The 26,028-nt window shown below is 40.0% G+C and overlaps 1 protein-coding gene across 1 annotated transcript; it reads left to right on the forward strand.

Annotated features, from left to right (window-relative positions):
* The first annotated feature begins 644 nt into the window (after positions 1-644).
* On the forward strand, positions 645-23,405 carry mchr2b (melanin concentrating hormone receptor 2b). The gene is made up of 2 exons (XM_063000070.1): positions 645-1,046; positions 21,894-23,405. Exons 1-2 carry the CDS (start codon positions 646-648, stop codon positions 22,525-22,527), a joined length of 1,035 nt encoding a protein of 344 aa, XP_062856140.1. The 5' UTR covers position 645; the 3' UTR covers positions 22,528-23,405.
* Positions 23,406-26,028: the final 2,623 nt, after the last annotated feature.

The following is a 26,028-nucleotide window of genomic DNA, read 5'->3' on the forward strand; positions in this document are numbered from 1 at the left end:
CATGAACATGCCTTAACAGTAAATCTAGATAAACAGATAGATACTTTATTGATTGATTGAAGGAAATTAAAATCAACTCACTATAGATTTAATCCCTACAGTTATACCAGCTCTACAAATCAGTGAATTCATGATTTGAGTCATTTGGCATCCAAAACTACGTGAATCGATTCACCAAACAAATAATGTTGCTTGTAGTTGCAGGAAAACACCGTCTCATGGCTAAGTTGCGTAATAAAGAGGAGCGGTGGGACTATGTGACCACGCCCATAAACACTTCCATTCAATCACGGACGAGCTTCGGAGAGACACAGGCTTAGGTTTAGACTTCATGTTCACACAGACAGGAGAAATAAATTATTAAGGGGTGCGTCTCATCTCAGCAGACTAACAAAATTGAACAAAACTAATTATTGTATTTGTTTTAGCTTATTGTAAGCTGATTTTGGTGCAATGCCACTGCTTAAACGTGTAGTAAACAGTGCTTTTTAAAGTAAAATTTTGGATAGTGTTGATTTTTCAAGAAGAGAAAGTAGAAAACAAACTTTTCCATATCTCTCCGGTGCGCCACTTTAAGACGCTCCCTGGACACTAAAGCACCATAATATTGATCTGCACAGCTGGTGGAATTACTCTGGTGAAGAAATGAACAATACATCAGTGCTGTGTGGTGATGATGGTTTTGGGAACGGCTCGTCGCGGTGCGGGAACGGATCGGTTCCCGGGTACAGTGGCGCAGACGCGGCTTCTTTTACGCACGTGTTCCCGGCGGTGTACGGGCTGCTGTGCTCGGTCGGAGTGATCGCCAACTCGCTGGTCATCTACGCGGTGGCTAATTGTAAGAAGAAGATGGTGTCGGACGTGTACGTCTTGAACCTGGCTGTGGCAGACCTGCTCTTTCTGCTGGTGATGCCCTTTAACATCCACCAGCTTGTGTGGGAGCAGCAGTGGGTCTTCGGTGCGTTCATGTGCAAAGCGGTGGTGGTGGTGGATGTGAGCAACCAGTTCACCACGGTGGGCATCGTTACTGTCCTCTGTATCGACAGGTGAGACTTTTACATCAGTTCTACTAATGTACACTACTGGGGGAAAATAAATAAATAAGTTAATTAAATTAAATAAAAAAAACTAAATTAATAAAATAAAAAAAATTATAATCAACGTAAAAATGAGCCAGACCCATAATAATAATCATCATGATTATTTAAAATACGATTACTATTGTTATTGTTGTTATTATTATTATTATTGTTGTTATTGTTGTTATTATTATTATTATTATTAATATTAATAACAACAATTAAATAATATTAGTAATGATTTACCACATTATTACTATTATTATTATTATTATTATTATTATTGATAATAGTAGTAGTATTGTTAGGTGAAACAAGTATTAACAATAATAACATGAAATAATATATATTATAATATATAATATATATTATAATATAATATACAGTGAAGCCCGAAATTATTCATACCCCTGGCAAATTTTGACTTAAAGTTACTTTTATTCAACCAGCAATTTTTTTTTTGACCAGAAATGACACAGGTGTCTTCCAGAAGATAATAAGACGATGTACAAGAGGCATCATTATGGAAAAAAATATTTCCCAGCTTTTATTTACATTTGAACAAAAAGTGGCATGTCCAAAATTATTCATACCCTTTGCAAACTGTCACAGTCTATGGGAAAATCCAAAGTTCTATACCATTCCAAATAGTCCAAGCTGTTCTAAAGCATCCTAATTACCCTGATTCATTGGGAACAGCTGTTTTAATCAACTCAACAGGTGAAAAACAGCAACTCTCTGCAGTTGGTTTGTGGACAGTCATGGCTAAGACAAAGGAGCTCACTAAGGACCTGTGGCTGTGCATTGTGGCAGCTCACAAGTCAGGAAAGGGCTATAAGGCCATATCTAAATGTTTTCAAGTTCCAGTGGCTACAGTGCAAAGTATTATTAAAAAATACAAGACATTCCGCACTGTGGAAAATCTCAGAGGACGTGGTCGGAAGCCAAAAGTGACACCTGTGCTGGCCAGGAGGATAGTGAGAGAGGTGAAAAAGAATCCAAGGATCACCACCAAGGCCATCCTGGTGAATCTGGGCTCTGCTGGTGGCAACGTCTCAAGGCAGACAGTCCAACGGACACTGCACACTGCTGGGTTCCACGGACGCAGACCAAGGAGGACGCCACTTCTCCAGAAAAGGCACACAAAAGCTCGCTTGGCCTTTGCAAATGCTCATCTGGTCTTCTGTTTTATGGTCAGATGAAACAAAAATTGAATTGTTTGGCCACAATGATGTATCCTTCATTTGGCGTAAAAAAGGAGAAGCCTTCAACCCTAAGAACACCATCCCCACTGTCAAACATGGTGGTGGGAACCTAATGATTTGGGGGTGTTTTTCAGCCAATGGACCAGGGAACCTAATCACAGTAAACGGCATCATGAAAAAAGATCAATACATCAAGATTCTCAACAACAACATCAGGCAGTCTGCAGAGAAACTTGGCCTTGGGCACCAGTGGACATTTCAGCACGACAACAACCCAAAACACACAGCAAAAGTGGTGAAGAAATGGTTAGCGGACAAAAACATTAACATTTTGCAGTGGCCCAGCCAGAGTCCTGACTTGAATCCAATTGAGAATCTGTGGAGGGAGCTAAAGATCAGGGTGATGGCAAGGAGACCCTCCAACCTGAAAGAGTTGGAGCTCATCGCTAAAGATGAATGGGCAAAAATACCAGTGGAGACATGCAAAAAGCTGGTCAGCAATTATAGGAAGCGTTTGATTGCTGTAATAGCCAATAAAGGTTTTTCTATTAATTATTGAGAAGGGTATGAATAATTTTGGACATGCCACTTTTTGTTCAAATGTAAATAAAAGCTGAGAAATATTTTTTTCCATAATGATGCCTCTTGTACATCGTCTTATTATCTTCTGGGAGACGCCTGTGTCATTTCCGGTCCAAAAAAAAAATTGCTGGTTGAATAAAAGTAACTTTAAGTCAAAATTTGCCAGGGGTATGAATAATTTCGGGCTTCACTGTATATATATATATATATATATATATATATATATATATATATTTATATATATATAAATATATATATTATAACCATACGCAACATTATGATTATTATTCAATCATTCATTTATTTTCTTATCCGCTTATCCAATTAGGGTCGCAAGGGGGATTGGGGTGTGCTGGAGCCTATCCCAGCTTTTCAATGGGCACAAGGCACACAGTAAGACCCTGGACGGGACGCACACACACACACACACACACTTATTCACTTATAGGGCAATTCAGTATCTACAATTAACCTGACTGCATGTTTTTGGACTGTGGGAGGAAACCAGAGCTCCCCGAAGGAAACCCATGCAGACACGGGGAGAACATGCAAACTCGGCACAGAAAGGACCTGGAACGCCCCGCCTGGGGATCAAACCCAGGACCTTCTTGCTGTGAGGCGACAGTGCTACCCCCTAAGCCACTGTGCTGCCCTATGATTATTATTATTATTATTGTTATTAATATTATTATTATTATTATTAGTAGTAGTAGTAGTAGTAGTAGTAGTAGTAGTAGTAGTAGTAGCAGCAGTAGTAGTATCAACAATAATGACTATGAAATAATAACATTGACAGTAAAAATAATGGATAATAGGATGGGGTCTGCCAATATTTAAAGTGTCTTCACGTGTCCAACCCATTTAAAATAATTGTGTACATATGTTTCTCTAAATAAATAAAAACAAACATACATTGTGGAAGTGGGGCTGTTAGGCATTCATACAAAATTATTTTAGGGGTTTTGGGATGAAAGGTGAGTTTATTGGTTTGAATCTGGCAACCCTGGTCTAAAGTTCATTCGGTGATGTTCACAGTGACAGTAAATATTACATTCCCTGAAACATTTGTGAAGATTTACGTATTTTTTCCATGAAAAAATTATAATAATAATACAAACATTATTATCATTATTATTATTGATATTAGTAGTAGTAGTAGTGACAATAATGACAACAATAATAATAAAATAATAATAATAATAGAATAATAATAAAAATAAACAATATAATAATAAACATTAATAAAACATTATTATTATTATTATTATTATTATTATTATTAGTAGTAGTAGTAGTAGTAGCAGTAGTATTACCAATAATAACAACCATGAAATAATGAATAATAATAATAATAATAATAATAATAATAAAGTATGGAAATAATTTATTTTCTCAATCCATGCTTATCAAGAAGTGAAACTCTTCACAGGGCATCAATCCATCACAGTGCGTTACATACTGTTTTCTAGGGATAGAAAAAAAACTGGAGGTCTAAAATTTTATATTTAGAATGAAGCACAAACTACTGCAAGCTGTCACACAAATGTTAAAAAACTCCACATGATTTGTATGATTAATACATTCATTACCACTATTACCATTATAACTCTGTCTTAAAAGAGACCAACACATCTGAAGGTGTAACTTTTATTTCAAACACTTTAACCCAATACACATCTAGGATACAATTTGCACTCTATGCAGGTGCTGACACTTTTGTAATGAATGAATGAATTTGTCTCTCAAAAAGCTCTTACACATTGTTACACATTGTTATTAAACACCTGTAAGTGCTCTTTTACTTGTCAGATGTAATTTCATGTCATGTCATTTACATGTACAAATGAAAACCTTAATTGCTTTATGTGCACTTAGAAAGTATTCAGACTGGATTTTTTTTGCATGTTATTGTTTTCTGGATGCTATTTTAAATGGATATAATGGATTTTCACTCAGCTAATGAATTAAAAGTAAAAGAAAAACCCCTGAAACTTAAGCAGTTATAGCAGCAGGTGTATATGGATATGTTGCTAAAAGCTTTGCACAGCATGATTTGGGCAGTTTATCCTGTTCTTTATGGCTGATCCTGTCAAGCCTTGTCAGATTGGATTTGTCTATTCATTCCACACAGCTAAAGCTACTGCTTATGTTACTCTTTGTTATGTTACAGGGAACTATTCATAAACATGGCATTGATTTTAATTGTTATGCAAATGGTACACAGTACTGAGGAGTTTGGTTCCACACAGCTTTATCCACCCATCAATCCCAGAGGTAATTTACATTTTTGTATATGTAAAAAATTTTATAAACGTAAAAATGGGCCAAATCCATAATAATAATAATCATCATCATCATCATATGAACATTATTATTATTATTATTATATTTGATGGCAGTACTAGTAGTACTGTTATGCCTTTAAAAATTCCTTCATAGTGCTGCTCAGGTGGCACAGCGGTAAAACACGCTAGCACACCAGAGCTGGGATTTTGAATACATTGTATCGAATCTCAGCTCTGCCATCCATAACTGATGCAATTACGACCTCTGCTGGCTGATTGATGGTGTCTGCACAGAGTAGAGAGATAATGCTGAATAACGTGGCTCTCCGTGCACAAGGCTGATCCGCATATAAACTTGCCTCATGCAGGTGAAAAAATGCAGTCAGCTACTGCGCATGTGTTGGAGGGGACGTGTGTCAGTTCACTCTCCTCAATCTCCTCAGCACCAGTAGAGAGGAAGCATAACGCAATTGGGTAAAAAATTGGATGCGCTAAAAATTTTAGAAAAAGGGAGAAAACACATAAAAAATGGCCCATGTGGTCCGATCCAACAGATGAGCTACTGTAGCTCAAATTGCTGAAGAAGTTAATGCTGGTTCTGATAGAAAGGTGGCAGAATACACAGTGCATCACAGTTTGTTGCATATGGGGCAGCATAGCTGCAGACCAGTCAAGGTGCCCATGCAGTATTAGGAAGGTGGTCATAATGTTATGCCAGATCAGTGTATACTGTTTTAATGCTATATGATGTGCTGACTATTGAAGCCCACAGCTGTTGTTTTAACTGTGCTACAGTATGGCGGTATATGAAAAACCATACCGTATGAGGAATCAAAGACAGTATACCGAATGTACCGTCATATCACCCAGCTCTACAACAATGTATATCTGTTTACTGTTAATTACTGTTAATTAATAACAGCAAATGCAAAGCATTTTAGAAATTGCTGCTCTTTAGCATTAATTTGAGGTCTGTCCTAACTATAAACGTCATTCTGATAATTGCAATAAAAGGAAAACATGTTGGTACTGCAACATTTTGTTTAGTCTGCACAGATTGTCTAACCTGGCTCAGCTGCTGAATGAGTTTAGTTTTGAGAAATGTGTTATTTCTCTGAAGCTGTAATATCAGGCTGCTCGGTTTGATCTGGTTTTCCGCTGGTCCACGATGCCAGCACAATTATTTCTTTCTGAGAACTCATCACATTTTGGGCCTCATGATGGAACCGCCCTGGTAGAGCGGATTGCCCCGGAGACAGCGTGCCATCTAGTTTCTGGAACGGACCCGCCCGTGTATCCGTGACATGCACAGGGTGCACCAGTTGGTGGGGTTGGAGTGCCACTTGTTTATTGCTGTCCCCAGATAGTGTCCCTGTTCATGTTTTTATTCTTTCATTCATTTATTGTCTGTTTTACCACCGTTTTATCTGATTCAGGGTCATGGTGGGTGCAATTCACTGGGCAAAAGGTATGAAACACCCTGGACAGGTCGCCAGTCCATCACAGGGCAAACACACACACACACACATCTAAGGGCAATTAAGTATCTCTAATTAACCTAACTGCATGTTTTTTGATTGTGGGAGGAAACCAGAACACCCGGAGAAAATCCTCTCAGACATGGGAGAACATGCAAACTGTACACAGAAAGGACCTTGACTGCTTCACCTGGGAATCAAACCCAACACATTCTTGCTGTGAGGTGACAGTGCTACCCGCCGAGCTTCTATTTCTTCTTATATTTTTTACTTGTTTCTGTCATTTTGACCACCTGATTTATTTGTGAGTGGCTTTATACGTAGCTACAGTATTGTTCTACCTTGGTTAAATATCCTGCACCTGATTCATTTTTTTAATACTTTCAGGTGTGAGGCTTTACCTCACGGTTTACTAGTGAGACACGACCAGTCTTTAGTGCTATACAGTACAGAAATGCTTTCTATTCTTGATTTGAACTGATTGGATCCATCCCTGGTAACCTTCACCCGCTAAGTGGCACGCCTGATTACAGGGATTGTCACCGGCATTCTCGTGTGCACAGTAAAAAAAGTGCAAAGAAATGTGTGTAAAAATCTTTGGAACTCTTAATCAGGGCATTGATGCAGTAGAATGGTAAAACGATTTACTTTTCCATGCAATCACACATGTCTGCATATTTTTCGTTTCATAAGAAGCACGGAGGTCATACGAAGATAAAATCAGACTGACTTGCCAGACTGACAAAAATAAAATACGTAAAGTAAGTGGAATTTGTGTGAAGACTATAAAATTATTTCTACAGCCCCCAATGTGTATTGTAAATGCATTACTTCATTGTGGTACAGCTGGAATAGTGGGTCCTGCAGAGCAACATGTGTCCTGGAAATATGGGATTCATTTTTAATACATTCGGTCACTGTTCTCGATATCGTGGAAGTACAACTTTTTAGGAATGTTATCCCACTGTGAAACGTCAACATTGTGAAACATCAAGACTCCTCTACCCAACAGGATTGTGAAAACAAATTTTAAAACTATTCAACAATACAAACTCAAGGGCTTTAAGTGTCCTCAGTTCTGGGAAAAGTTGTGATACTTTGTAAAATGCCAATAAAACAGTCTTAGGTTTCGTAATTGTTTGAAACCTTTATTTAACTGACAAAAATTGTGGTCAGGCGGCTCCTGTTTGCTTTAATTGCTAGAGTCCAACCTTTTGCAATATAAACTGATTTTACATAGTTTGTAAAGGTAAAAACAAGGACAAAAACAGAACCAGTTCAAGGAACTGTCTGTGGATCTCCACAATCAAATTCTGGCGAGGCAGAGATCAGGGCAGGGAACTTAAGCAATATCTATGGATCTGAGTGTCCCCTGGACCATGTGCCTCTGGCACATCATTAACGTCTCTAGAGTCAGCTGTTCAGCCACATTACGCTTCTTATGGAAAGAAAGGTCTTGGTCAGGAAGGTAAGAAAGAACCCAACGGTCACTCCAGATTCCTGTCCAAAAATGGGAGAACCTGTTGGATGAATAATAATCTCTGCAACACACCATAGAGAATAATAATAATAATAAAAACTCGGGCTATGAGTGCGCTCAGTTCTGGAAAAGTCTTTGATTTCTTAAATGTTTTGAACCTTTATTTAACTGACAAAAATTGTGGTCAGGTGCCTCCTGTTGGCTTTAATTATTCTTGAGTATTGGGTTGTGTCTAGAACTAATTGGAGTCCAACCTCTCGCAATTTAAACTGATTTTACATAGTCTGTAAAGGTAAAAGCAAGGACAAAAACAATCAAATCGAGACCAGGGCAAGGAACTAAAACAATATCTATGGATTTGAGTATCCCCTGGACCATAGTGACCTTAATGACATACAACCCCAAATCAGAAAAAGTTGGGACCGCATGAATCTGAGCTATTTCATGTTTTGTCTGCTTCCTGCATTTCAGGCCTGCAACACATTCCAAAAAAGCTGGGACAGTAAAGCATTTACCACTTTGTAACATTGCCATTCCTTTTTACCACACTTAAAATAAGTTTTGGCACCGAGGAGACCAAGTGATTTAGTGTTTCAGCTTTTATTTTGTCCCATTCTTCTTGCAAACACATCTTAAGATGTGCAACAGTACTTGGTTGTTGATGTCTCATTTTTCGTTTTTAATTCTCCACACATTCTTTATTGGGGAAAGGTCAGGACTGCAGGCAGGCCAGTCCAGTACCCGTACCCTCTTCTTCCACAGCTATGCCTTTGTAATGTGTGCAGCATGTTAATTTGCATTGTCTTGTTGAAAAATACATGGACGTCCCTGGAAAAGATGACGTCTTGAAGGCAGCACATGTTGCTCTAAGATCTCAATGTACTTTTCTGCATTAATGCTGCCATTACAGAAGTGTAAATTACCTTTCCCAAGGGCACTGACACAGCCCCATACCATGATAGACCCTGGCTTTTGGACTTGTTGCTGATAACAGTCTGGATGGTCCTTTTTGTCTTTTGTCCAGAGCACACAGTGTAAATTTTTTCCAAAAAAGACCTGGAATGCTGATTCATCTGACCACAATACACGTTTTCACTGTGTGATGGTCCATCCTAGATGCCTCCAAGCCCAGAGAAGTTGATGCCGCTTCTGGACATGGTCAACACAAGGCTTCTTCACAGTAAAGTTTTAAGTGGCATTTGTGCATGTAACTCTGTATTGTAGTGCTTGACAAAGGTTTGCCAAAGTAATCCCTCACCCATGTGGTTATATCAGCTATTGTTGAGTGGCGGCTCTTGATGCAGTGCCGTCTGAGGGATCAAAGATCAGGGGTGTTCAGCTTAAGCTTGCACCCTTGGCCTTTACGCACTAACATTTCTCCTGATTCCTTGAATCATTTAATAATATTATGCACTGTAGAGGGAGAAATATGCAAATCCCTTCCAATCTTTCTTTGAGGTTCATTGTTTTTAAACATTTCAATCATTTTCTCACACATTTGTTGACAAACTGGATCCTCTGATCATCTTTGCTCATCAAAGACTCTTCTGGATGCTGCTTTTGTACCAAACCATGATTACAATCACCTGTTGACATCACCTGTTTAAAATCGCATCATTATGTAGTTTTTTCACCTCATTACTAGCCCTAAATTGCCCCTGTCCCAATTTTTCTTGGAAAGTGTTGCAGGTCTGAAATGCAGGAATGGATGTTTATTAATCAATGAAATGAAGCTGAGCAGATAAAACATTAAATATCTCAGGTGTATCCTGTCTGCAATCAAATAAAAGTCAAAGTAAATGTAAGGAACTCTGTGTTTTTATTTTATTTGCATTTTCCATACTGTACCAACTTTTTCTGATTTGGGGTTGTAAAATAGAAGAAGTCTGGCACAGCTTTAACATTCCTAGAGTTGGCTGTTTAGCAGAATTACACTTCTTATGGAAAGAAGGGTCTTGGTCAGACAGGTAAGAAAGAACCCAGTGGTTCTTTGGGTCCAGATTGCCTGTGCAGAGATGTGAGAACGTGTTGGATGAAAAATTATCTTTGCAACACTCCATACATCAATAGTTTTTGGCAACACATGGCTCTGTGAGATAAAAGACATATGACAGCATGTAAAGGAATCTTATCCCTCTCATTACTATGGCGAAACATGGTGGCGGCAGCATCATGCAATTCTTCTTAATGGCAGGGATGGGGATACTGGTAAGAAATGAGGAATGGATGAATGAAGCCAAATACAAGAACATCTTGTAAAAATTGTTCCTAAGTTCACCAAACTAGGACTGGGACAATGGTTCATCATTCAACACATCAATGATCTGAAGCATACAGCCTAAACAACACTGGAGTGGCTATGGGGAAAGTCTTTAAATGTCCTTGAGCAGACTTAAAACCCCTTTTCCACCGACGCGGATCCGCCTCCGTTCCGGTTCGTGAACTTGATTTTGAACCGGTTCCATGTGTTTCCACCGGAAAAAAGAGGTTACAGACAGCGAACTAGCGTTCTAATCTGGCACCACAGAATACTTGGTTTTTCAGCGTGAACCGTGACGTCATCTGTGGGCGTGTCACAGTGTAGAGGTTTGGACGCTTTCACATGAGACATTATAACATTATATAGAATTTAAACCACTTTCAGCTTTTAAAGTTCACCTGATTACATTTTGAGCCAGTTTGCCGCTGATATTCGCTGATATTTTTAAAGAGATGAACTGTGTGATATAACGTGGTAAAAGTGACCCGGACAGTATAAACACTTAACATGAAAAATAAATAACGTGGCTTGTTGTACTAAAACAATGAGCGATGAATTTGGGCAGTACAGAGCACTTATAATTAGTAATAACAGAGAGAAATTGAGTGTTTCTGTGTCGTACTTTTAGTACATTAAGCCACGTTACGCTTTATTTAGGTGAAGCTTTTTGTGGATTCAGAACCCCGTGCTGCATAAACACCACATGTGAAGTAAATACAGCTAAACACAGACACATGTGGAGCTTTTGGACTGGATTTGATGGTTATTTCACACAGATGATTCGGCCATTTCTCTCCATGGAAGCTACTCAGATTCTTGTGCGGTCACTTGTAATCTTACGGTTGGACTACTGCAACTCCCTGCTGGCAGGTGCTCCTATGTCCACTATTAAATCCTTGCAGCTCATTTACATACAGCTGCCTGTCTGGTTTTTAACCAACCTAAACACTGCCACATCACCCCACTGCTGCGTTCTCTTCACTGGCTTCCTGTAGCTGCACGCAATCAGTTTAAAACACTAACGCTCGCCTACAAAGCCAAAAATGGACCAGTTCCAAGATACCTTTGTGGTCTAATCAAACCCCGCTCTGTACCACGCAACCTCCGAGCCACTAGTCTCGCTCGACTTGATCCTCCACCCAGAACTTGAGGAAGACGAGCATCAAGGCTCTCTGTGCTGGCACCCAAGTGGTGGAATGAATTTCCTCTGTCTGTCCGAACATCTGAATCTCTTGCTGTCTTTAAAAAACGATTAAAAACTCACCTCTTTACTAAGCACTTAAGCTGACTTGTACTTACTTATTTACTAACACTCTTATTCATTTCTTTTTTATAAAAAAAAAAAACACTTTGGTTGTGGAACGTTACTGATGTTTTATCGCTTAAGCCGAGCACTGAGCAAATCTGCTATTTGCTCCAAGGGTCGCGGTGACAGCGAAGCGCAAAACGCTTCTCACATCAATGAACTAAAGAAAACAACAACTGCGACAAACATGTCTACATCATCTTATCACCAATAGTTGAGCGATGCTTTAAAACAAACATCTGTAACAACAGCACAAATGCTCGCAGGTAATCTACACGCTCCGTCATCACATCACTACTCTTTACTTTCTTGTGTAATGCCCACCGTTGATGACGCAGGCTTGGTTTTCAAAAACTGGTCAAAACGTGGGTCGGTTCTCTACAAAACACCAAGGTTCGAAGAAACCTGAACAGAACCAGTTCAAGAACCATGGTTCTTTTGGTGGAAAAGCACTATGTGACATGGCCTGAAGATGGCAGTTCGCAGACGCTTACCATCAAGTTTGAATTGACACATTTAGGATTGATCTGCCATGAAGAATGGGATAAACCGCCCAAATCCTGGTGTGCAAAGCTTGTAGAGACGTATCCAAGAAAACCTGCAGCTGTAATTGCTGCCAATGGGGCTTCTAGAAAGTGTTGGGGAAAGGGTCTGTATATTTAAAATAGAAATAAGAAATTTCATTTTTGGTCTTTAGTTCATGTTTAGTCAACTTTACAAGCATGTTTTCTTTTCATTGTTGTGCGATTAAGCATGAATTAATGGTAAAAAGGTAATTATATTCATTCAAAATCCAGAACGCAACAAAGTGAACAAAAAGTCAAGAAGTCTAAATTTACATTTTACATTTTCAGCATTTAGCAGACGCTTTTATCCAAAGCGACTTACACAATGAGCGGAACACGATGAGCAATTGAGGGTTAAGGGCCTTGCTCAGGGACCCAACAGTGGCAACTTGGTGGTGGCGGGGCTTGAACCGGCAACCATCTGTTTACTAGTCCAGTACCTTAACCACTGAGCTATCACTGGCCCTAAATACCTTTTAAATCGACTGTATTTGTGAGGATCTGGGTAATCGAGGATATGTTTGCTGCATATCCAGGGGCAACACACAGGACTTTTAAGGACATGTCTACCCACACACACACTTCCACTTTTTTACACCAAAATTGCAGGACATGTGATGTCTCAAGTGCAGTTAAAGAGGCCTCAGAGGCTCTGTGGATGGGAGATTAGGACTGAAAGGCCTCCATGCTATAATGTGATAGAATTTCACGCTGAGGTTAAGCAGTTAGTCCTGTGTGTACTGTGCTTTACATGGAAGTGGTGGCAGCCTGTTGGTTTAGCAAGTCATGTGAAGCATATGATCCTGTTGTGAGGTTGCATTGTCTCGGACCAGGAGGAATTTATTCTGGTCAGGACTCTATAACGACCTTTTGGTGTTTAGTGCTTTTGAGATAGTCGTGTGTACATCTACAGAGCTGTGCTTTTTTATTATTATATACTCAAGTTGGCTTGAATGCTGTTTGTATATTTTTTTCCTATGGACAGTCTGTATTATACAGGTCGACCTCCCAAAGATGAACTCTTTTCAAAACAGCTAATCTACAAATCTATACAGGTTTTTTATCTATAAGCAAGATAACTGAGTGACATTTCAACTTGTATTTTTGTTTATTGAAAAAAAAGTACATAAAATATTATATAATATAAATAATATATAAAATAAACTACAGTATATATAAATATGCATACATACATGCTTATACAATATATACACTGTATATCAGCCATAACATTATGACCTCCTCCTTGTTTCTACACTCACTGTCCATTTTATCAGCTCCACTTACCTATAGAAGCACTTTGTAGTTCTACAATTACTGACTGTAGTCCGTCTATTTCTCTACATACTATTTTAGCCTGCTTTCACCCTGTTCTTCAATGGTCAGGACCCTCACAGGACCCCCACAGTGCAGGTATTATTTAGGTGGTGGATCATTCTCAGCACTGCAGTGACACTGACATGGTGGTGGTGTGTTAGTGTGTGTTGTGCTGGTATGAGTGGATCAGACACAGCCGTGCTGCTGGAGTTTTTAAATACTGTGTCCACTCACTGTCCACTCTATTAGACACTCCTACATAGTTGGTCCACCTAGTAGATGTGAAGTCAGAGACGATCTCTCATCTATTGCTGCTGTTTGAGTTGGTCATCCTTTAGACCTTCATCAGCGGTCACAGGATGCTGCCTACAGGGTGCTGTTGGCTGGATATTTTTGGTTGGTGGACTATTCTCAGTCCAGCAGTGACAGTGAGGTGTTTAAAAACTCCATCAGCACTTCTGTGTCTTAATAAAATACTCTATATGGCCAAAAGTATTTCAACACTCGTAATTTACTCCAGGTGGTGGGTTTTCGATTTAGTCATGGTTTTCTTTTCAGTCTTTGCAAGCTTCTCTGTTGGCACACCTACTGTTCTCAGATACTGTGACATTTGTGGTTGTTCTGGACTGTTTTCTTCGCCAGCTATAGATGCTAGCACTTTTTATATTGTTGTGGGAACCTTATCTTTTTCTGAAGCTGACCACAATTATTGATGGACTGAAATGCCGACTCAATTATTGCTACCCCCGGTTCTGGGTTTACTTTATTTCCTCTTGGTTGTCGCAGGCAGCCGGAGCAGTTTGTCAAAGTGTGACAACCAGTTTTCATTTCTGCACTATCCCCTTTCTATCCACTTTCTCTGTTGTGAGCTGCTGAAGTTTTTGTGTCGTTCATTTGTTTACATTTACATTTTACATTTTCAGCATTTAGCAGATGCTTTTATCCAAAGCAGCATACAGTACTGTGACAGTATATTGTCTAATCAATTGAGGGTTAAGGGCCCGAACCAGTGACCTTTCAATTATTAGTCCAGTACCTTAACTGGTAGGCTACAACTGTTTTTGTTATTTTGGCAACTTTATTTATTTCTCCATTGTCTATGATTTTTTAGTGTTTTTTTTAGCCACAGTATTTTAATACCTTGGCTAAACATCCTGCACTTGAGTTCATTTTCATTCTTGCAGGTGCGGGGCTTCACCTCGCAATTCAGGAGCGAAGTGCGACCAGTTCCCCCTTACATCTACACTGTGTATACTCACCACTGCACTGCTTACTGTACAGTGTATACTGGATCACTATGCAAATTAAGGTATATATATATATATATATATATTAACACCGATTACGCATAATATTATGACCACCTCCTTGTTTCTACACTCACTGTCCATTTTATCAGCTCCACTTACCATATAGAAGCACTTTGTAGTTCTACAATTACTGACTGTAGTCCATCTATTTCTCTGCATGCTTGGTTAGCCCCCTTTCATGCTGTTCTTCAATGGTCAGGACCCCCACAGGACCATCACAGAGTAGGTATTATTTGGTGGATCATTCTCAGCACTGCAGTGACACTGACATGGTGGTGGTGTGTTAGTGTGTGTTGTGCTGGTATGAGTGGATAAAACACAGCAGCACTGATGGAGTTTTTAAACACCTCATTGTCACTGCTGGACTGACAATAGTCCACCAACCAAAAATATCCAGCCAACAGCTCCCTGTGGGCAATACCTGTGACCACTGATGAAGGTCTAGAAGATGACCAACTCAAACAGCAGCAATAGATGAGCGATCATCTCTGACTTTACATCTACAAGGTGGACCAACTAGGTAGGAGTGTCTAATAGAGTGGACTACTGGTCCTCAAATAGTACTGGTCCTCAAAAATGCGGACGAATGATCACCTGTGGCGACTTAACTGGAGCAATCAAAAGGAATCATTCATTGTTGCCTTGTACTGAGCAACTGAGCAAGTAAAATCTATCTATGTGGCTATAACAGACTCCACACTTCTGGAAAAAGCTGTGCCCAGCTGTGCCCATCCAGTCAAAACAGCATTTTAATGTTAGATAACAAAACAATGTTATATAAACGTTTTTTGGTGCTCAGAGGCACAGTCACACAGGAACAGGGAAGGGCATTACCCAAAGTTATTTCACCAAGCATTTCTTACAAAATAGGGGTGACTAAAAATAACTGAACTTAGTCATTTTCAGGGGTGTCCACATACTTCGGCTATATAGTGTATAGTGACTTGTGTTTAGGATTTTTCCTCTTCCTGTTTTTTCCTGTTTGACAAAAATATTTGAGCTGAACTGCAGCCTCGGGCAGGTTAAAGTCACACACTGTGTCTGACTTGAATTATTACATGCAGCCGTGAACCAGTAAACAAGGACGGAGTAAACAGTCTCGTAACTCAAACAAGGGATTCGAAATAGGCCTGAATTCACTCTGTTCACAGAATTTGTCCCTGAAAAGAGCGGTTTTTGAATTGGCATTTGAAAACCCATAATAAACTCAGTCATTCTTCCAATTATTTAGTCACAGAAAAGGAACGCTTGTAGAAAGCATTAAAATGTTTAGATGACAGTTAATTCTAAGCCAGCTAAATCAATCTTAGGCTGGAAAAAATCTTTACAGCTCATTAAACTCACTGAAAGCGAGCAGATACAAAGAAATAAAAAGTCTCAATCAAGACAAATTGACAAACATTTCTTAAAGTATTTCAGTGTAGTCATATTGATTACAGAAGCATTCAGGTTCTTGATACAGTTCATGGGAAATTAGCAGGGGATTTTATCCTGCTTTACCATGAATGTTTTGATTATATTATGCACTGTACAAGACAGAAGACCTTAAATCATTTTAATTGCTTGTTGATAAATGTTGTCTTAAAGCTGTTAGACTATTTATTGATATATTGTTTTGTCTAGTGGCAAACCTTCACACATTAATGACTAGACTTTCCATATACTATATGGCTTAAAGTCCATGGACACCTGATTATGAACTTATTGGACATCCCAATAGTTTTTCCAACACTTGGCTAGAACTGCCTTTAATTTTGGGCTGCTTCTGTATTAAGGCTTGCCACAGTGGCTCATCCTGGTCCTCATACCTGATTTGGCTTAGTTTAATGCTGAATACCTTCCCTGATGCAACACAAGATTTTGGAGTGCGCCACAAAGACTCCAAAGACTGTTCCTAAACAAATAGTAATTTGTAAACTCAGGCACTGAGGACATTCCAAGGCCGAGGTCAGGGCTTTGCACAGGCCACACTCTGTTAGCACTTTTCCACCAAAAGAACCATGGTTCTTGAACCGGTTCTGTTCAGGTTTCTTTGAACCTTGGTGTTTTGTAGTGAACTGACCCGCGTTTTTACCAGTTTTTGGGAACCAAGCCTGCGTCATCAACAGTGGGCGTTGCATAAAGAATGTAAAGAGCAGTAACATGATGGCGGAGTGTGTAGATTACCTGCGAGCATTTGTGCTGTTGTATCTGTGTTTAGCCATATTAACTTCACGTGTGGTGGTTTTGCAGCTCTGTGTTCGGGGGGAAACACTAAATTCCTCTCCGTTATTACTGATTATAAGTGCTCTGTACTGCCCAAATTCATCACTCAGTGTTTTAATACAACAAGCCACATTACGCTTTATTTTTCACGTTAAGTGTTTATACTGTCCGGGTCACTTTTACCACGTCATATCACACAGTTCATCGCTTTGAAAATATCAGTGAATATCAGCAGCAAACTGGCTCAAAATGTAATCAGGTGAACTTTAAAAGATGAAAGGGGTTTAAATTCTATATAATGTTATAATGTCTCGTGAAAGTGTCCACACCTCTACACTGTGACACGCCCACAGATGATGTCCCGGTTCACGCTGAAAAACCCATTCTGTGGTGCCAGATAAGAACTCTAGTTCGCTGTCTGGAACCTCTTTTTTCTGGTGGAAACACACGGAACCAGTTCAAAATCAAGTCAAAATAATAGAGACGTCCTCAGACCACAAAGTCAGAGGCATTTATTTTATTTTATTATTTCAATGAGTTTGTTGAAAATCCTATTCCAAAATAGGATGTTAACATGTCGTTGGCCAACACTTAAAGACGATTACAGCCTCCACCCTAGGAAGGCTTTCCACAAGAAAGTGGCATCTCTAGCACAGAAAGTCTGGTGGGGCACAATAAACTCAGTATGGGCAGTATCTGCTGGTCAGTGAAAGTACACACAAACCTCACTCACTCACTTTCTTTACTGCTTATCCAGTCAGGGGGGTGGGTGGAGGGTGCTGGAATTCCAGTTTTTCAATGGGCGCAAGGCACACAGTAACACCCTGGACGGGGCGCCAGTCCATCACAGGGCATACACACATTTACACACACATACACCTATAGGACAATTCAGTGTCTCCAATTAACCTGACTGCATGTTTTTGGACTGTGGGAGGAAACCGGAGCTCCCGGAGGAAACCCACACAGACACAAGGAGAAAATGCAAACCGCACAGAAAGAACCCGGACCGCACCACCTGGGGATCGAACCCAGGACCTTCTTGCTGTGAGGCTACAGTGCTACCCACCGAGCCAGCGTGCCGCCCACACACAAACGTACTTAATGAATTCAAACACAAACACACCTCATCTATAAAGTCACAAATGCATACTTTAACATAAAGCAGGAGTTAGCAGAAGTGGAGACTGAGTGTGAGTGAACACATCTGGTTTATTACCTTCCAATAAAGCATCACATTACAAATCCAAAGTTATCTGCCGCTCAGGTGGCACAGCAGTAAAAACACACACTAGAACCATAGCTGGGATCTCGAATACATCGTATCGAATCTTAGCTCTGTCTGCCGGCTAAGGCTGAGTGGCCACATAAATAACGTTTGGTCTGTTGTTAAGATGGGCGGGACTAAGCCGGATAGGGTCTCTCTCATGACAATTACGACCTCTGCTGGCTGATTGATGGCGCCTGCACAGAGATGAGAAAAGAGTGCGCTGATCAGGGTGTGTCTCTCCGTACACAACGCTGAGCTGCACTGCACTCGTCAAAGTGTAGGTGATAAGATGCATACGGCTGCTGCCCATGTGTCGGAGGGGGCGTGGGTTAGCTTCGTTCTGCTCAATCAGAGCAGGGATCGGCATTGGTGGAGAGGAAGCATGACGGGTAATTGGACGCGCTAAAAAGGGAGAAAAAGGGGAGAAAATGCATAAAGAATATATATATATATATATATATATATATATATATATATATATTAGGGCTGTCAAACGATTAAATTTTTTAATCGCGATTAATCTCAGAATTTCATATAGTTAATCGCGATTAATCGCATAAAAAAAAATCTGTGTAAATGTTATAGAAAACAAGGATTTTTAAGTGAAATGTTACAGTTAAAATGGTGAACACATTTTTTTTACACAATTACTGATGTTAAAAACTGCTGGGACAAGAGAAAACTGTTTTATTCACTCACATACTAGGCAGTAATACTATCCAGTGGTTTAATGGACGTTTCTACACGAACTGAGTGTGTTTAGACTAGGGTGGCCAGATTCATAGTAACAAAAAGGAGGACATAACACCCCAAAAAGCCGGACATCATATTAGGAACAGGGGGACATGCTACTGCAACACACAGAATGAATCCAGAACCCATATAACAGAGTTTTTGACCAATTTAAGCAAGAATTATATAACAAATGACTGTTTTACTCACTAAATGTTGTGTCTTTTCATATTTAGGTCCGTTCATCGCTGCCTCAAAAGTTTACTTTTTGGCATTTTCACCGCGTTCCTGATCATGAGAGCTGAGTGATTGACTCAAGTAGCGGTGTTTACAAAACAGAGAGGGCGGGCGAAATTCAACCACCCAATCACAGACTAGCATTTAGAGGGCGGACCTTCTCCGATTGGCCAGTGGTAGCTCTATAAGGAGTCAAATGAGGCTGTTAAACCAATGATATACAAAGCATTTGTTTCGACATGTACCTGAGCCAATGGTAAATAATATTGATCAAAAATGAAACCAGTTCACTCCAAAAGGAGGATTTTGAAGTGTCTGTCCTAGCGTTACGTGAATGGAGGACTGGCAGCTTCTTTATTATGCAAGTGCATTACTACGACACTACGACGCTCGGTTACATTATGTTAACAAACCGCAAATGAAAAACGGTGGCAAGTCCGACATTCAAACGTTTGTTCTACCAGTCAAGTCTCAACATGAACTAGAATTTGCGTTAACGGCGCTAATTTTTATAATCGCGTTAAATTGAGATTGCGTTAATGCGTTATTATCGCGTTAACTTCGACAGCCCTAATATATATATATATATATAAAATAAAATCCATAGTTATCAAACGATAACGGTCATTGTCCTCTGCGACTAATAACACGTCTAAAGCAACAGTTCAGAGCAAAATGTTCAGTAATGCAAAACACTCACCAGTGATTGAAAATAAAAGATGCACCACAATCTTTTATCTGGCCAAACTTGTCAACAAGTCTTCTGTTGAATCCATAAATGAATAATTTTCAATTGATTTTATTCCAGTAAAAAATGTACCTTCTATTAAACTGTCAGCTTGATTAATTATATTGCTTTGCTATTAGTAGTGGCTAACAGAACCATAACGACTATGGCTAGCTGCATAGAAACATCGATAACTAAGCAAAGTTTACTAAATGTCTTGACGTAAGCCTATGTAATTGTTTTATTGGCTGCCCTTAGCCCCATAGTTCATTTTTGAAAGTACGTAGAACATGTGCAGGAGTGTTTTAAACTCCTCACTCCATTACATGAAGGATGAAGAGCCGGACCCATGCTTAAACACAGTACTGAGATGTACTGGCCTTTACGGAACAGGTACAGAAAGATTTTTGGAGTGTGTCATTCATATGTAATAAGCAGACAACAAAATTAGTTAGTAGGAAAATATACACCGATCAGCCATAACATTAAACCACCTCCTTGTTTCTACACTCACTGTCCATTTTATCAGCTCCACTTACCATATAGAAACACTTTGTAGTTCTACAATTACTGACTGTAGTCCATCTGTTTCTCTACATACCTTTTTAACCTGCTTTCACCCTGTTCTTCAATGGTCAGGACCCCCACAGGGCCACCATAGAGCAGGTATTATTTGGGTGGTGGATCATTCTCAGCACTGCAGTGACACTGACATGGTGGTGGTGTGTTAGAGTGTGTTGTGCTGGTATGAGTGGATCAGACACAGCAGTGCTGCTGGAGTTTTTAAATACTGTGTCCACTCACTGTCCACTCTATTAGACACTCCTACCTAGCTGGTCCACCTTGTAGATGTAAAGTCAGAGACGATCGCTCATCTATTGCTGCTGTTTGAGTTGGTCATCTTCTAGACCTTTGTCAGTGGTCACAAAATGTTGCCCATGGGGCGCTGTTGGCTGGATATTTTTGGTTGGTGGACTATTGTCAGTCCAGCGGTGACAGTGAGGTGTTTAAAAACTCAATCAGCGCCGTTGTGTTTTATCCACTCATACCAGCACAACACACACTAACACACCACCACCATGTCAGTGTCACTGCAGTGCTGAGAATGATCCACCACCTAAATAATACCTGCTCTGTAGTGGTCCTGTGGGGGTCCTGACCATTAAAGAACAGCATTAAAGGGGGCTAACAAAGCATGCAGAGAAACAGATGGACTACAGTCAGTAATTGTAGAACTACAAAGTGCTTCTATATGGTAAGTGGAGCTGATAAAATGATCAGTGAGTGTAGAAACAAAGAGGTGGTCATAATGTTATGGCTGATCAGTGTATGTGTGTGTGTGTGTGTGTGTGTGTGTGTGTGTGTGTGTGTAATAATAAATGTACATTTAATAATATGTAATGTTTTAATGTAATGTTATAACAAATATACATTATGAATACGTTTATTAATAATGCTGTGGACTGCTCCACAGTGACAATTACAGTGTAGAGACGCCTTCGTTCTTGGGGATTTGTGCCTATTTAATCACTATTTAATTAATTCCAAAGGTGTTTACTGGGGTTGAGAATAGAAATCTGTTGGGAACCTCAATTAATCTTCATTTTTAAGTGATCTTTTCTTTGGGCTTTTCCCTTCAGCTGGCATTAATTTGGTTTAAAATGTGCACCCATTCTAAACTAACTAAAAAACCCTGGTATAAACGTGTAGTGTCCATGATTTAGTTGTAATATCTATATGTATTGTCTTTAAAAGTAAAAAAAAAAAATAGAAACCATGTGCGTAGAACAGTTTACAGACAGTTTGCTGTTTACAATGACTAACTACTCATCTGTTGTTTTTTTTCTTCCAAAGGTACATTGCCATTGCGCATCCTACATCAGAGAACCGCACCATCCAGTGGACCATTGCCATCAACCTGCTGGTGTGGCTCGGCAGTTTTCTGCTCACCATACCGGTCATGATCTACGCCAAGGTCATCTCCAAGATGCACATGAGTGTGTGCATGATATACCTGGACGGCCCTCAGGACATGTACTGGTATACCCTGTACCAGTCGATACTGGGCTTCCTGGTACCCCTTGTCATCATCAGCACCTTCTACTCCCTGACCCTGTACCACGTGTTCCAATCTATGCGCCGGGTCAAGCGCAAACAGTCTGTGTGGGCCAAGCGTGCAACCAAGATGGTCCTGATGGTCATTGCCCTATTTCTGCTGTGCTGGACGCCGTATCACGTGATCCAGGTCATTAACTTGGGCATCCAGCACCCCACGACCATCTTTGTGTACGCTTATAACATTAGCATCTGCCTGAGCTACTCACACAGCTGCATCAACCCGCTCATGCTGCTCGTCTTCGCCCAAAACTACCGCGAGCGCCTGTGCCGCCATAGGGAAACCCGCAGCAGCGCCTCCAAGACCACGGTGAAGACCGAAGGATGCTCCAGCGTCAGTCCTGACACCAGCCACCGTGTGACCATTATCTAGCGACCGCTATGACATGCTTCTGGGCTTCAGAAAGCCAAATATATGATCAGGAGACAATGGACGTTACCATTAGCCAAAACTAACAGGGGGACGCTTTGAAGTTCCATCGGTGATGGCGAATTGGGCAGCATGTCATCATTATCATTGGGCAGTGATCACATGACTGGGTTTTGACATGTTTAAAAGTGTATATGTGACGTGAAGGTATATTAGGGATGCAATTCACATGGTAAGGTTGAATTTTCATGCCAGGTAAAAAATGCCAAGCTGAGATCTGGAACTTGCGGCGAGGCAAATGATTCAAACCCTAAATCATTTAATCATGAAGTACATTTTAATTCCTGACCAGATTGCCAGTCCACGCTGCATAAAAGGATTCTAAACACATGATGCTACCACCGCATATTTCACAGTGGCAATAGTGTTATTCGGTTAATGCTGCTGTAGGGCAGTGGTAGCTCAATGTTTAGCTACTGGACTACAAAACATAAAGTCACCCAATGCTACAGTTTGGCCCCTGAGCAAAGCCCTTAACCCTCAACTGATTGGATTGTATTTGGTCATAATTGCAGGCTACTTTGGACAAAAAGGTCTGATAATTGCCGGAAGTGCAAAACTACACTAGTTCCTTAAGAAAATGGACATGTTAGTTTGAGTTTAATTTAAATCTTAGTGAACAAGAACATTATTTAAATGAATCCCTGTTTCAAGATTTCCCTTAAAACGTTTATTCAGCAACAAGCATTGACAAGTAAATGGTGGCACAGGTCACAGGAGTGCATTTTCTCACTTACAGCTAATTTCCTGCCAATGATTTGTCATCAGGACCATTAAAAGAATGTTCGACTCTATTTTTTGCCCAGAAGTGTAGACATTGTGCTAAGTGATCATTTTATTTATTGACGGGGTTTTAAAAAAATGACTTATAGGGTTGTACACTGATCAGCCATTACATTAAAACCACCTCCTTGTCCTAAAACCACTGTCCATTTGATCAGCTCCACTTACCATATAGAAGCACTTTGTAGTTCTACAATTAATGACTGTAGTCCATCTTTTTCTCTACATACTTTTTAAGCCTGCTTTCACCCTGTTCTTCAATGGTCAGGACCCCCACAGGACCACCACAGAGCAGGTATTATTTAGGTGGTGGATCATTCTCAGCACTGCAGTGACAATGTCATGGTGGTGGTGTGTTAGTGCGTGTTGTCAGTGTCACGGCAGTGCTGATAATGATCCACCACCTAAATAATACCTGCTCTGTAGTGGTCATATGGGGGTCCTGACCATCTCCGTACACAAATGCTGATCCACATATGAACTCGCCTTGTGATTGATTGATTGATTGATTGATTGAGTAATTTATTAATCCCCGAAGGGAAATTGTGGTGTCGCAGCAGCAATAACAATTATGACGCAAAACATCACACAGTGACATTACAATGAGGTAAATAAAGAATCAAAAAATTAGTACAAATGTAAATACAAGTAAGATATAAAATCTAAAAACATTCATATATGAAGAAAATAAAATATAATAATATAAAAAATTATAATATAAAAACATCTAACAGGACAAGAACAAAAGTAGCTAAAGGGGGGGGGGGCTGAAGGTGCAGTTACAGATGTTGTGCAATTTGAAATTTTTAAATAAAAACAGTACCCTGTGCAAATTGTAAGTTTAATTGTCTTTCGTGGGTGTTATAGGTTCTGCGTCCTTCTCTTGCACCAGTGAGAGTTATTATAGGTTGCCACCGCTGTTGGCAGAAATGACTTCCTATAGCGCTCTTTGTTGCAGCGAAGTTGGCGGAACCTTCCACTAAAGGCACTTTGCTTTTTAATCAGCAGGTCGTGTAACGGGTGTGTGGTATTGTCCATTACGTTGAGCAGCTTGTGCAAAATTCTCTGCTCAATAACCAGCTCTAGGTGCTCCAGAGCAAAACCCAGCACAGAACCAGCCTTCCTGATAAGCTTGTTAAGCTTTTTTGGAGTCTTTGGCTCTAATGCTGCTCCCCCAGCAGATGGCTGCATAGAAAATTGCACTTTCGACTACAGACTGGTAAAAAATGTGTAGCATCTTACTGCAAACATTGAAGGACCTGAGCCTCCTTAAAAAATAAAGTCTGCTCTGGCCTTTTTTGTAGACAGCCTCGGTGTTGCACTTCCAGTCCAGTCTGTTGTCAAGATGGACACCAAGGTATTTATAACTTTCCACCACCTCCACATCCTCCCCCAGGATACAGAGGGGTTTCAAAGCAGTCCTGGTCTTCCTGAAGTCTAGGACCATCTCTTTTGTCTTGGTCACATTTAAAAGAAGGTGGTTGTTCCTTGACCACGAGACAAAGCGGTCAACCAGATCCCTGTACTCACTCTCATCTCCACCCCTGATACACCCCACCACTGCTGAGTCATCTGAGAACTTTTGTAGATGACAGGACTCAGAGTTGTACTGGAAATCTGAGGTATACAGGCAGGGCCGGAGTGGGCCCCTTTTTCAGCCCGGGAGTTTCATGCCCAAACCCGGCCCACTTTTTCCATGGAGGAAAAGTTGGAATAAATAAAACAGCAGTTAGCTCTTACAATGACCTTTTATTGGGTATAAGTTCAGGTGTATGTTGGTAAGTTAACAGAAAACACTTCACTTAAACATGTTTAATTCAAATTTAAATCAAATGTGATAAAGATGAAAAATTATTTACATTTGTACATGAGCAATAAGTTGAAATAAAAAATAAAATTGCATTTGTCTTTTCAACAGAGAGGTACTCTATTGTTAGGTTTACACTAAACTCTTAAGTAGCTTCACTACACACATATTTAGTAGGCTACCTACAGCATCAAAAGCCTCCTAAGCAGTGCACTTTATTAATAACGGTGTCATTGTATATAGACATGAAACATGGCTTATCTGCTGCTCTGAGGCTAAAAAAAAACCATTTCATTAAGGGTTAGCCTGTTTTGCTGAATAACATAACATGCTTAAAGTTTTTTTTTGTTTTTAACAATTTAGCCTATATTATGATGGTGTAAAATTGATAGTGATTTAGGCTATTTGTGTTCATTTGTTAAAATAAAATAGGCTATCGTGCTGACATGTTTCTGAATGTCTGAACAATTTAACATATATCATGTATATCCTCTACGTTACAGTGTGGGTGGCACGGTGGCTATGTGGGTAGCACTGTCGCCTCACAGCAAGAAGGTCCTGGGTTCGATCCCCAGGTGGGGCGGTCTGGGTCCTTTCTGTGTGGAGTTTGCATGTTCTCCCCGTGTCTGCGTGGGTTTCCCCTGGGTACTCCGGTTTCCTCCCACAGTCCAAAGACATGCAAATGAGGTGAATTGGAGATACAAAATTGTCCATGAATGTGTTCGATATAACCTTGAGAAGTGATGAACCTTGTGTAACGAGTAACTACCGTGTGTCTGTCATGAATGTAACCAGAGTGTAAAACATGACGTTAAAATCCTAATAAACAATAAACATAAACGTTACAGTGTATC

Source organism: Trichomycterus rosablanca, chromosome 1 (genome assembly GCF_030014385.1).
Source record: "Trichomycterus rosablanca isolate fTriRos1 chromosome 1, fTriRos1.hap1, whole genome shotgun sequence".
NCBI lineage: Eukaryota > Metazoa > Chordata > Actinopteri > Siluriformes > Trichomycteridae > Trichomycterus > Trichomycterus rosablanca.

What these genes read in the sequence shown, in the direction of transcription:
- mchr2b (XM_063000070.1), top strand. Translation starts at nt 646, where the DNA reads ATGAACAATACATCAGTGCTGTGTGGTGATGATGGTTTTGGGAACGGC. An exon ending in ACTGTCCTCTGTATCGACAG is followed by an intron (nt 1,047 to 21,893) that starts GTGAGACTTTTA and finishes TTTCTTCCAAAG; the next exon opens with GTACATTGCCATTGCGCATC.